Source organism: Triticum dicoccoides, chromosome 5A (genome assembly GCF_002162155.2).
Source record: "Triticum dicoccoides isolate Atlit2015 ecotype Zavitan chromosome 5A, WEW_v2.0, whole genome shotgun sequence".
NCBI lineage: Eukaryota > Viridiplantae > Streptophyta > Magnoliopsida > Poales > Poaceae > Triticum > Triticum dicoccoides.
Window position 1 is genome coordinate 712,227,156 of NC_041388.1, and position 11,775 is coordinate 712,238,930.

General features: G+C 44.9%; 1 protein-coding gene across 1 annotated transcript; it reads left to right on the plus strand.

Moving 5' to 3' along the window:
• Nucleotides 1-1,789: 1,789 nt before the first annotated feature.
• LOC119304396 (regulator of Ty1 transposition protein 10) lies at nucleotides 1,790-8,537 on the plus strand. Its single transcript, XM_037581575.1, has 20 exons — nucleotides 1,790-1,957; nucleotides 2,053-2,324; nucleotides 2,413-2,506; nucleotides 2,608-2,690; nucleotides 2,789-3,009; nucleotides 3,155-3,293; nucleotides 3,529-3,611; nucleotides 3,745-3,957; nucleotides 4,046-4,402; nucleotides 4,484-4,655; nucleotides 4,897-5,088; nucleotides 5,175-5,381; nucleotides 5,476-5,568; nucleotides 5,670-5,869; nucleotides 5,986-6,513; nucleotides 6,753-6,833; nucleotides 6,925-7,010; nucleotides 7,083-7,736; nucleotides 7,845-7,995; nucleotides 8,113-8,537. Exons 1-20 carry the CDS (start codon nucleotides 1,858-1,860, stop codon nucleotides 8,204-8,206), a joined length of 4,020 nt encoding a protein of 1,339 aa, XP_037437472.1. The 5' UTR covers nucleotides 1,790-1,857; the 3' UTR covers nucleotides 8,207-8,537.
• Nucleotides 8,538-11,775: the final 3,238 nt, after the last annotated feature.

The window sequence follows — 11,775 nt, forward strand, 5'->3', positions numbered from 1 at the left end:
TGCAACTAATGAGTTAGTTGCGGGATGATGTATTACGGAACGAGAAAAGAGACTTGCCGGTAACGAGATTGAACTAGGTATTGAGATACCGACGATCGAATCTCGGGCAAGTAACATACCGATGACAAAGGGAACAACGTATGTTGTTATGCGGTCTGACCGATAAAGATCTTCGTAGAATATGTAGGAGCCAATATGGGCATCCAGGTCCCGCTATTGGTTATTGACAAGAGAGGTACCTCAGTCATGTCTACATAGTTCTCGAACCCGTAGGGTCCGCACGCTTAACGTTCGTTGATGATATAGTACTATGAGTTATGTATGTTGGTGACCGAATGTTGTTCGGAGTTTTGGATGAGATCACAGATATGACGAGGAACTCCGGAATGGTCCGGAAGTAAAGATTGATATGTGGATAGTAGTGTTTGATCTCCGGAAGGGTTCTAGAATTCACTGGAAGGGGTTCCAGATGTTTCCCGAAATGTTTGGGCACGAGAACACTTTATCTGGGCCAAAGGGGAAAGCCCACGAGGTTTTTGGAAAGCGCAAAAGGAAGTTTTGCGGAGTCCAGGGGCCAGACGTCGGGAACCCTGGCGTCTGGCCCTGGAGTCCGAGAAGGACTCTTGCCTTTCGGGTGAAACCGACTTTGTGGAGGCTTTTACTCCAAGTTTCGACCCCAAGGCTCAACATATAAATAGAGGGGTAGGGCTAGCACCCAAGACAGATCAAGAAACACCAAGCCGTGTGCCGGCAACCCCGTCTCCTCTAGTTTATCCTCCGTCATAGTTTTCGTAGTGCTTAGGCGAAGCCCTGCGAAGATCGTTCTTCACCAACACCGTCACCACACCGTCGTGCTGCCGGAACTCATCTACTACTTCGCCCCTCTTGCTGGATCGAGAAGGCGAGGACGTCACCGAGTCGTACGTGTGCAGAACTCGGAGGTGTCATGCTTTCGGTGCTTGGATCGGTCGGATCGTGAAGACGTACGACTACATCAACCGCGTTGATATAACACTTCCGCTTACGGTCTACGAGGGTACGTAGACAACACTCTCCCCTCTCGTTGCTATGCATCACCATGATCTTGCGTGTGCGTAGGAATTTTTTTGAAATTACTACGTTCCCCAACAGCAGCATCCAAGGTGGTGATAGATGCGGCGTTGGACAAGATTGATGCATCATCCAAGGTGGTGATAGATGCGGCGTTGGACAAGATCGACGATGCATCCGAGGTGGTGATAGATGCGGCGTTGGACAAGATCGACGATGCATCCGAGGTGGTGATAGATTCAACGTTGGAGAAGATCAATGCATCATCCAAGGTGATGATAGATTCGGCGTTGGAGAAGATCAATGCATCATCCAAGGTAATGATAGATTCGGCATCCAAGGTGATGATAGATTCAGCGTTGGAGAAGATCAATGCATCATCCAAGGTAATGACAGATTCAGCGTTAGAGAAGATCGGCGTTGAACATTTTTTAAAAACACGAACCTTTTTTAAAACACTGACATTTTTTGAAATTGTGAGAAAAATTTAAAACAAGAACATATTTTGAAATTCCTGAAAGACTTTTTGAAACACGAACAGTTCTTGAAATTGTGAACAAAATTTGGAAACAGGAACATTTTATGAAATTTTGAACATTTTTTTTTAGAATTTATCTGCTAAAAGGAATGAAATTGAAGGCAAAACATGGCAGAAATCAGCCCACTCCGTTTTCACCCCGTGTGCTCAACATCGAAACCGACCGTCGTCCGCAACCTCCGAGAGCCCACCAACCTCGTTTGGGCCCAAAAGCTTAAACCGCCGGAGAACCCTACTCCCCTCTGCTCCCACTCCTCCTCCCCTCCGCCATGGCCGCCGGCGACCGCCGCCTGCGCCTGGGCTCCTACCTCGGCGACGTCTCCGCGCTCTCCTTCCTCCCCTCCTCCCCGCGCCCCCTCCTCCTCGCTGGTAACTCCCCCTCTCCCTCTCCCGCTCCGCTACATCTCCCCGCGCTCCGGCTCGCCGTACGCTCACCTCACCTATTACGCCGCGCGCTCTCGCAGGGACCGGCTCGGAGCTGCTCGTCTACGACCTGGACGCCGCCAGGCTCGTCGCCTCCTTCCGGGTCTTCGACGGCGTGCGCGTCCACGGCATCCAGCCCCGCGCCCCGCCCCCCGCCGACGGGCTCACCCTCGCCGTCTTCGGCGAGAGGAGGGTGAAGCTCCTCAGCCTCCGCGTCGACGCCGAGGATGGCGGAGCGGTCGCCGTGCGGCTGGAGCTGGAGCAGAGGCTCCCCGGGTTCGACCACTGGGTGCTCGACGCTTGCTTCCTCGAGGTATACACGCTTGGTCGAGCAGCTCCTGCATCCATGGTGGTAAGCTTCGTTTTCCTCTGCCATTCATGTGTGTTCGTTCTTGGCGCAGGTGGACGGGTTGCTTGCGATCGGTTTGGGCGACAATTCAGTGGCATTGTGGGATTTGACAGACCGCGTGTTTGTTACCAGAGTGAATTCTCCAGGTTCGACGACAATCGATGTGTTGTCCTAAAGTTCGAAACTATATTCTCTGCGCCAGAATTTGTATTGATATACTTGCTTCTGGTGTGTTTTGTGGATGCAGAGAAGTGCCTTCTCTATTCAATGAGAATGTGGGGGGACTCTGTTCAATCCCTCCTCGTCGCGTCTGGTACCATTCTAAACGAGGTAATCTTCTAATGCAACAAAATTTTGAGACACACAGAGTTTTGTTTTTATGTATGAGCATTATTATAACTCATTAACTCCATCGTATCTGTTTTCAGATTCTTATTTGGAAATTGGTACCCGAAACCCTGAGTTCTTCATTGTTAAGCTCGGACGAGTTGGGTGCTACTGGTGTAGAGAACCGTGAAAACGTTCATCTTAGTGATAATAAATACATGGCTGTTCATATTGGAAGGCTGAAGGAACACGAGGGTTCAATATTTCGGATAGCTTGGTCCTCTGATGGATCAAAGTTCATGTCTGTCTCCGATGATCGCAGGTCGGGTTCATTCTGGCTTTCACTTCTCTGCATTATCTGTGTCAGATTTCATTTTCTGAAGTTTCTAGCTTCTGGAACTTTATTGTTTCAAATGGCCGTCTTTTGTAATATTGATCTCATGTGCTTGGCTTCATTGTTATGGCAGTGCTCGCATGTGGATGTTAAGTTGTCAGCCACAGGATCTTACCAATCAAACAGCCAAAATTGATGATGTGGACATTATACCCAAACTGACACTTTTCGGACACAGTGCTAGAATTTGGGATTGTTGCATATCTGATTCTGTAAGTTTGTTGCACTTTGCCTTTTCGTCTTTCAGTTTTGAAGGTGGATTTGCCAGTATGTTTGTTTAGGGATGGCCGTTTTCTCAATTCTTTTCTACTCACAACTTTATCATGGACTGGACACATATTATTACATTAACGTTATTTTTTGGGGGGACAAAAGGGGAACTTAATTATCTAGCTGGTATTGTAGACGAAATACAGCTTACTGTTTTCACCTCAACTTGCCTTTTAGATAGTTATAACTGCTGGTGAGGATTGTACTTGCTGCATTTGGGGCATGGATGGAAAGCTAATCAAAACATTCAAAGAACACATGTAAGTTGGGAAGATCAACTTAGATAAAGTGTAAGGCGAGCAGATTAAGTATGTCGGAGTTTGACTACCTTGACTTGCCATAAGTGCTTCCCTTAGTAAAACTTAATTTTCTATGCTGCATCTATTCTTACAGTGGCCGAGGATTATGGCGATGTTTATATGATCCAAGCTCACTAGTTTTGATCACCGCTGGGTTTGATTCTGCAATCAAAGTGCACCACCTATGTAACTCCTCTTTTCATGACATATTGGAAGAAAACGTGGCCCCGGATGGTCTGAAATATGATTCTGAGGTGTTTGAAATATCTTCTCCTATAGTATCAGGACAGCATGGTGCCTTGGATAGGTATGGTGGTGTGCTTCCGTGTTTTCTTGTATTATCTACATTTTTCATTGTGATATAATGTGAGTGATTGTTTTTTCGTTTATCACAGCAAAAGCGAATATGTCCGATGCTTACATTTTGTGCAAGAAAATGTTCTCTATGTTGCCACAAACAATGGATATCTGCATCATGCTGAGCTCTCTGATACAAAAGATCCAAGATGGACTGAGGTTATTCAGGTCACTGAGAAAGCGCCAATTATATGTATGGATGTAATGACAGTGTGCTCAGACATTTCTTTGGATAAGGAGGATATAATTGCCCTTGGAGACGGTCGTGGAAATGTTACTATCGTCCGTTTAAGCAGTCCCAGTCTTGAACCTAAAATAGACTTATCTTTTACCTGGCCAGCTGAAAAAGATAGGCAACTGCTAGGACTATACTGGTGCAAGTCACTTGAATGTAGGTATGTCGATTATATCCTATTTACTTTCTGGTTAGCAGGTAATTATTGTTCTCAACAGTTTTCCTTCTTTTTCCCTTGCAGCCACATTTTCACAGCTGATCCTAGAGGCACTCTTAAGTTATGGAACATAAGGAATGCCCTTCTCTCAAATGGCCATGGGATTACTACAACTCAGGAAGCTTCACTTATTGCAATGCTTGAATCTCCCTTTGGGGCTCGAATCATGTGTTTAGATGTATCACTTCAGGATGAGGTAATTCTTATAAACTTGCTCTGTTTCTCACTGAATGCAAAACCTTAATAGCGGCTTATATAATATTTCACGCGAATATCAGACGTTTATAGTTATGACTATGGGAACACTAATTGTTTATAGAATACCAGTGCCTGATGTTCTAACTATCAGAAGAAGAGAAATGTTACAGTTTGCTGCAAAGAATAATATATTTTGTTCTCTGATGTAAAGAAAAACTTGCATGTTATTTTCTATGCAGATCCTTATAACAGGTGATAAGAAGGGTAACATCGCTGCCTTTCCTTTTCATAAAACATTGGCATCACATGACAGCAGTGAGGCACAACAGAAGATACCTTTGCGTGACTGTTTTAAAGGAGCTCATGGCATTTCTAGTGTCACAAGTGTTCAGATAATCACCTCAGCTTCGGACCATATTGAAATCCACACTGTATGTACAGAGTTTTGTTGTTGTTCCTTTTATTAAAGACATTAGCTTGGCCTGACATAAACTCCTCTCCTCTGAACATTTTACAGACTGGGGGAGACGGCTGTATTTGCTTCTTCAAGTATGGGAGAAATGTCAAAAACGTTGAATTTGTTGGAATGAGACAATTGAAAGAATTAGGCACCATTCAATCCATCTATGCAAATCATGCCTCTGGTAACCAATTGGTTGGTACCTATGCAATAGGTTTCACCTCTGCGGATTTTATCATTTGGGACCTTGAAAATGATACAAAGGTAAGACATACTGGATAAACTGGACAGTTGGGAATTTGAATTTGGCAACGGTTGTGCTAATCTGTTAATTCTGGATTTGTTTGCCCTTCTATAGCTGGTTCAAATATCCTGCGGAGGATGGCGGCGCCCTTACTCTTATTATCTTGGGACAGTCCCTGAGTATCAAAACTGTTTCGCCTTCGTGAAGGTTTGCTGCCCAGCCCTTGCTTAACGATGTTTGTGGAAGTGTTTTCTTCACTGGTGTTCTGTGCAAATTTACACACCTCATGAGAATTGATTTCCTAGCAGGACCACAGTATTCATGTCCACAGACACTGGGCACCAGCTCAAGATAGGAAGCTGCTTCCTCAAGTTTTTCATACCCAGTTCCATGGAAGAGAAGTGCATTCTCTTTGCTTCATAGATCCAGCAAGCTATTCACATCCTGAGAAAAGTACAGATTTGTGGATTGCAACCGGGTGTGAAGATGGAACCGTCCGGCTTACAGGGTAAATAAGTCATTATTGACACATAATAACAAACGAGGTTTAAATCAAATATACCTGTTCATTTCAGGTTCTGTTATGAACCATATGATATATGTTGTTCTTGATTTTTGTTACAGGTACTCAGCTAGTAGTGCTGGAAGATGGTGCTCATCCAAGCTGCTTGGGGAGCATGTTGGCGGGTCAGCTGTGAGAGATACGTGTTTTATCCCAAAAACATACACATTAGCAGATAAATCGCTTAACTCTAGTGTCAGTTCTGCCGACATTTGGGTCGAAAACAAGGACACCACTTACATATTGATATCTGTTGGATCAAAGCAAGTTCTTACGGCTTGGATTCTAGAACCTAGGATTTCAGAGAACAACAAACACGTGTGTTCAAGTGATCTGGATTTAGACACCAAGCAAAGCTCTGAATGCTCAGACAATAGTGATTCAGCCGTTACATTTCAGTGGCTTTCTACCCACATGCCACCAAAGCTTGGCACCAAGAGGTTGAAAGCTGATCATGTAAAGCTGAACTTCGAGGAAGGCGGGAAAGGAAATTCCTCTGCTCAACACAACCTGGCTATTATGGAACAGATGGAAAATGATTGGCGTTACCTTTCTGTAACAGCATTTCTTTTGAAACATCCGGCTACCGAGTAAGATTTGACACTACTCTTGTGAATTGCTCACAAATATAGGGTCTATGGTATTTTCTGTTTCAGCTCTTGCGAGAAATATATCTCATGAATCGCTCACAAATATAGGGTCTAGGGCATTCTCTGTTTCAGCTCTTGCAAGAAATGACTCATGAGTTGCTCACAAATATAGGGTCTAGAATACTTTCTTTAGCTTTTGCAAGAAATAAGGGTAATCTAAGCTCTTTATTTTGTGCCAGGTTGACAGTTTGTTTTGTGGTTGTTGCTTGCTCTGATGCAACAGTTATTGTCCGTGCGCTTCTTTTGCCTTCTCGGCTATGGTAAGCAACATGAAATTTCTGAAGCGGAGTTCCTATTTATCTGTACCAGTCTTGGTGGTTTCAGTTAGCTGTTCCTTTTCTTTGTGTACAGGTTTGATGTTGCCTTGTTGGTCCCACAGGCATCACCAGTTCTTGTGCTACGGCATATTGTTGTCGCCTCTGGTGCCCACTGTGAAGGTCAGTTCTACTCTTTCTTATTTGTTCTGATAATGTTATTAAGCATAATGAAATTCACACATTTGCTTTCAGGTGATGTTTATAATGGCGATAGATACATTATCGTGAGTGGGTCTACAGATGGTAGCATTACATTGTGGGACCTAACAGACACCATTCATGGCTTTATGCAACTAGTATCAGAGACGAAACCGCACATGGTTGTCGACTGCCAAAAGCGGCCCAAGACAGGAAGAGGGAGTCAGGGTGGTCGTCGTCGGTGGCGACCACTGGCAAACAGTTCTGTGAAAAAGGGTAACGAACAAGCATTGCTCCCCAGTGAGAACAATCTGAGTAGCTCGCGCGCTGCTGCAGAGAGTCCACATGAAACTTCAGGAGCGGCAGAAATCGAGGCCATAAAAAACACCGAGGACACAGTTTCAAGTACCCAGTCATGTGATGTACCTGAAGTGCAGCCATTGCAGATGTTCTCCGGTGTTCATCAGTCAGGCGTCAACTGCCTCCATGTTTCAGAGATGGAGCAGCGATCAAGCTCTGCACCTGGCATGTCTTACTGCATCGTAAGTGGCGGTGATGATCAGGCGGTTCAGTGTTTTGTTTTTACACTAGGACCCCTGCCGGGCTGCTCAGCAAACACGGCAAGCCTAAGCTCGCCTTGTGACAATGGCGAACTTAAAATACTTGGCCAACACACGGTCCCCTCGGCTCACGGTTCAGCAGTGAAAGGTTTGCCTGTCTGTCACCGTTAATAATACCACGGCTTAGTTTGATATTTCAGTCTCACTATTTTGCAACCGTAAACTGATGATACAAGCATTTCACATTTCCTGTTAGGTATCTGGACGGACGGCGCCTGGGCTTTCTCCACTGGACTTGATCAGAGAATCAGATGTTGGAAGATGGGCCAATCCGGCAAATTCGCGGAGCATTCCCATGTCATCATCAGCGTGCCCGAGCCGGAAACTCTGGATGTTTTCCATGACCGGTGAGGAGGCTTCACAGCATCATCTATGTTCTTTTTTTCTTGGCCGATGAAAATGTGTTTCTCTGTCGTAGTTCCATCTTTATCGTTTTCTCACGGCGATTGCTGTTATCTTGTCAGTGGGAGCGGGAAATACCGCATCGCCGTTGCAGGAAGAGGGATGCAGATGGTTGAGTTGTCGCCGCCTGAAGACGACTCGATGAAGATAGCGTGAGAACAACAGCCTGGGGGGCGCGTCGTGGAATCCCGCCGTCCGTCTTTTGGGGAATGGTTTGTAATTCCATTTTGATGTGTAGCTCTTTCTGAGAGAGGGGATGAATTACAGACAGTCAGCTATCTGGAAATCTGGTGCCATTGAAGGCTGGCATGATTTAAGTCGTTTCTCATCTGGATGTACTCTCCACTTGACAACCATCTGAATCAATTAATCCCCGTGGAATTTCCCTACATTGGTAAAAACAGAGAGAGTCTTTGCAGGAATGTTCAATACAATACTGAATGTTTTAACTATTTCATTCAATGCTGGCAAGATATTAAAAGTCACATTATCGCAATGTCACGATCACATCTGCAAACCTTTTTTTTTTGAATAGTCTGGATTGCTTACCACATGTGTCACATGGTCACATCTCCAAACCATCAATTCGTATCACATATATTCGTATCACATATGAGTAATCTATAATGTTGTTACTATACAACTTATGATTGGCACCAACTTATGATTGACAGTGATACACACGTCTTGACCACGCAACACAATCATGCTAGGCTGCTTAATTAGAGTGGAATAAGTACAGTATGGTGCCAATAGCAACGGAGAGAAAGTTAGTATAAATTTAAGTCACTTATTTTAGTACGAAGGGAGTAATATATTGAGGAGCTGTTCGGCAGTCCTTCAGCTCCTTGAAATCTGAGAATCTGTGGAGCCGCCTTTTCCCCACTCCGTCATTTTTAGCTACAGCTTCACCAGCTCCTGGAGCGGACTTGGGGAGCGGGAGAGTCTCCAAACAGGCCCTGAATGTAATAACGCCTTGTATTATAAGACGGAAGCCGGAAGGAGTATGTAGACAAGTCACACCGGCCACCTCATCCTGACAATGATACTCAAATTGAGGCAAAGGATAACGTCAATATCGCAGAGGTGAGAGCACACAAGCTACTAGTGACGGCAACTTTCGTCTTCCATATGCGTCCAGTCCAAGATCGCATACTACGAGAGAACATGAATAATATGTCCTAAATAACCATCATTCAAACTTAATTACTCTTTGGCCCCTAAGAAAATTTATTTGCACACCTGGTTCTCAAAAAAGTCTTGGCGTCCTTGAGAGTCTTTCGGTGCGTCTGAAAGAGTGTGACACCAATCCGATATACTTAAAAAGTTGATCCCCACTAGTAGCAATCCTCTCAACATGCATAGTGTCCACGTCAGCATGGTGCCACATCAGTGTTCAGTTTGCAAATTCTTTAACCATGCAGCCATGCATCGCATATGAGCACAATGATCGTTTAATTCTCCTAGCATACAACCATGCATCACACATCAGCACAAATGAAGCGTCAGCCGTATTAGTTTCACCCGATTGTTCCTTTTCGTTTCCAAAAGTAACACCCGAACCACACCGCATCCCTATGTCTTCTCTGAAGATTTTTTTTTTTCACCCATCCACATACAACCATGGAAGACAAGCTGTCCATGCCACCCCCATATGTCGCCGCGCCTCCTCATAAGCTACAGAGCCGGACGCATGACATGCAGCCGACGCCCATCCAGGAGCGGGACCCACCGGCTGCTCCAACTGATGGGGCGCCGGTGACCCTTCCCTCGCGTGATTCGAGATGGGGCCGCATTGGCCTTCACCGCAAAACCTCCGACTGGAGGCGGCCTCAAGTTTTTGATGAGGTAGAAGTTCGAGCTCAACAAGGTTGGTACAAATAACAATGATCCCTCATGATTTCTCAAATGTTGATAACATTTTTGTACAAAACTATGTAGACCAACTGGGCTCATTGTCGTGATCTACCATCGTCAACGAGATTGATATTTGACACCCATCTCAAGCTGGTACCGCCCATGTTGGCCATGACACATCTGCTCCGTGTAAATCCAATGAGGCGTCCTGGCTGATGGCTGATACTGGTTGATTCTACCGCATTCTCCTCCTTGAGGCTTTCATTAATTCTGCCTCGCTCATCCAGGTTTATATTGAAGAGGAAAGAGAATGTAGCCTACAGGTGGTTCTTAAATCCAATGATTTTCTTCATAAGTTTCTAAGACAAATTGTCACTATTTTTCTGCTATATCTATGGATTTTAATTTCTGTTATACAATATTCCTCTCCATGCAATCTGAATGCTACACATACTCCCTCCGTCCCATAATATATGACGTTTTTTGACACTGATGTACTGTCAAAAAACGTCTTACATTATGGGACAGAGGGTGTACATCACTGTACTAATTGATGGATTATGGATGGGCTTAGGCCCATATAAAATAATAATCCCTAGTTAATCTCTAAGACCCATGCATGTGTACGGCAAGTGGTGGGAAGTGTGGAAAATTTAGTCCCATACTGCTACAGTAAGAAGAGTGAGACCTCTTTATAAGGGTTGCTCTACCACTTGCTATTGGGAGCTTGGGAATAGGAGATGTACACGCGCGCTCCTCCTCCTTCGCTGCCCACCTCGCCACGCCACGCCTCGTCCCGACGCGCGCGCGCCGCGCTTAGGAATGGTTAATTAATTGTTAATTTATTAACGAGTCACTTATAAAAGCACCACTGTTCGAGACATTGGACCGTGGGCTGTTCGAAGACTCGGTCGTGTGGGCCTGACCCAGGCCCATCTACCTGACGGCCTATATAAGAAGGCGCTGACCAGTGGAGTGAACCCTAACTCAGTTCACTCACTCCCTCTCGTACAACCCTAGCTGTCATCTACTGTTCCTCTCTCTGTGCTGCTTCCGCCGATCCCATCCCGATGACCGCGTGCACGGTTGGTCGGGAGAGTCATTCGAGATCCTGCCCGGGAGAACGGCAATAAGGTTTTGGGGAGCGTCTCGACGCGACTGCTCCTGATCCGTCCCCGACTCCGTCCGCCTCTGCTTTCATTACTTCCCCTGCATCGACCCCATGGCTGACGACGAAGCCGCTAAGAAGAAGGCCTCGGCCGATGCCGAGGCCGCCGCCGCCGCCGCGTTGGCCTGGCCAACCGGTGGGTATGACTCGTTCATCCCCTATTTGCTCGTTCATGTGCTGGCCGTATATATGCTGTTCAAAGATGTTTCAGTTCTATGTACTGTACGTTCTCACATGCTTAGGTATCGGTATGAGATGCATACCTGTGACGCCCGGATAATTAAACTACAGTAACCCTCTACTAAGGATGCCACGTCACCTCGGTTACTGTTGATAATCTCTCGTTAGTTCAAAAACCGATTCAAATTCAAATTCAAAATCAAGTAAACAATAAAAGTTTTCAAGTATTAAAACTAAAATGTTCGGAGTGAGCCAAATAATGCATAGGTAATTATGGTGGAGAAACCACACTTTTATAAAATGTTTAAATACTCTAAAATGAATATAACAGTAGCAAATACAATTATTTAAATGCTTTAAAAATAATAAACATTTTCAAAACTAAATTGTCATAAGTATTAAACTATTGTGGCAGTGGCATAAATTTGTTAAATCTATTTAGGTGCCACTTTGGTAATTTACTAAAGCTAAAATAAAAGGAAACTGAAAGAAAGCAAAAATAGCAAATAAAAATAAGAAG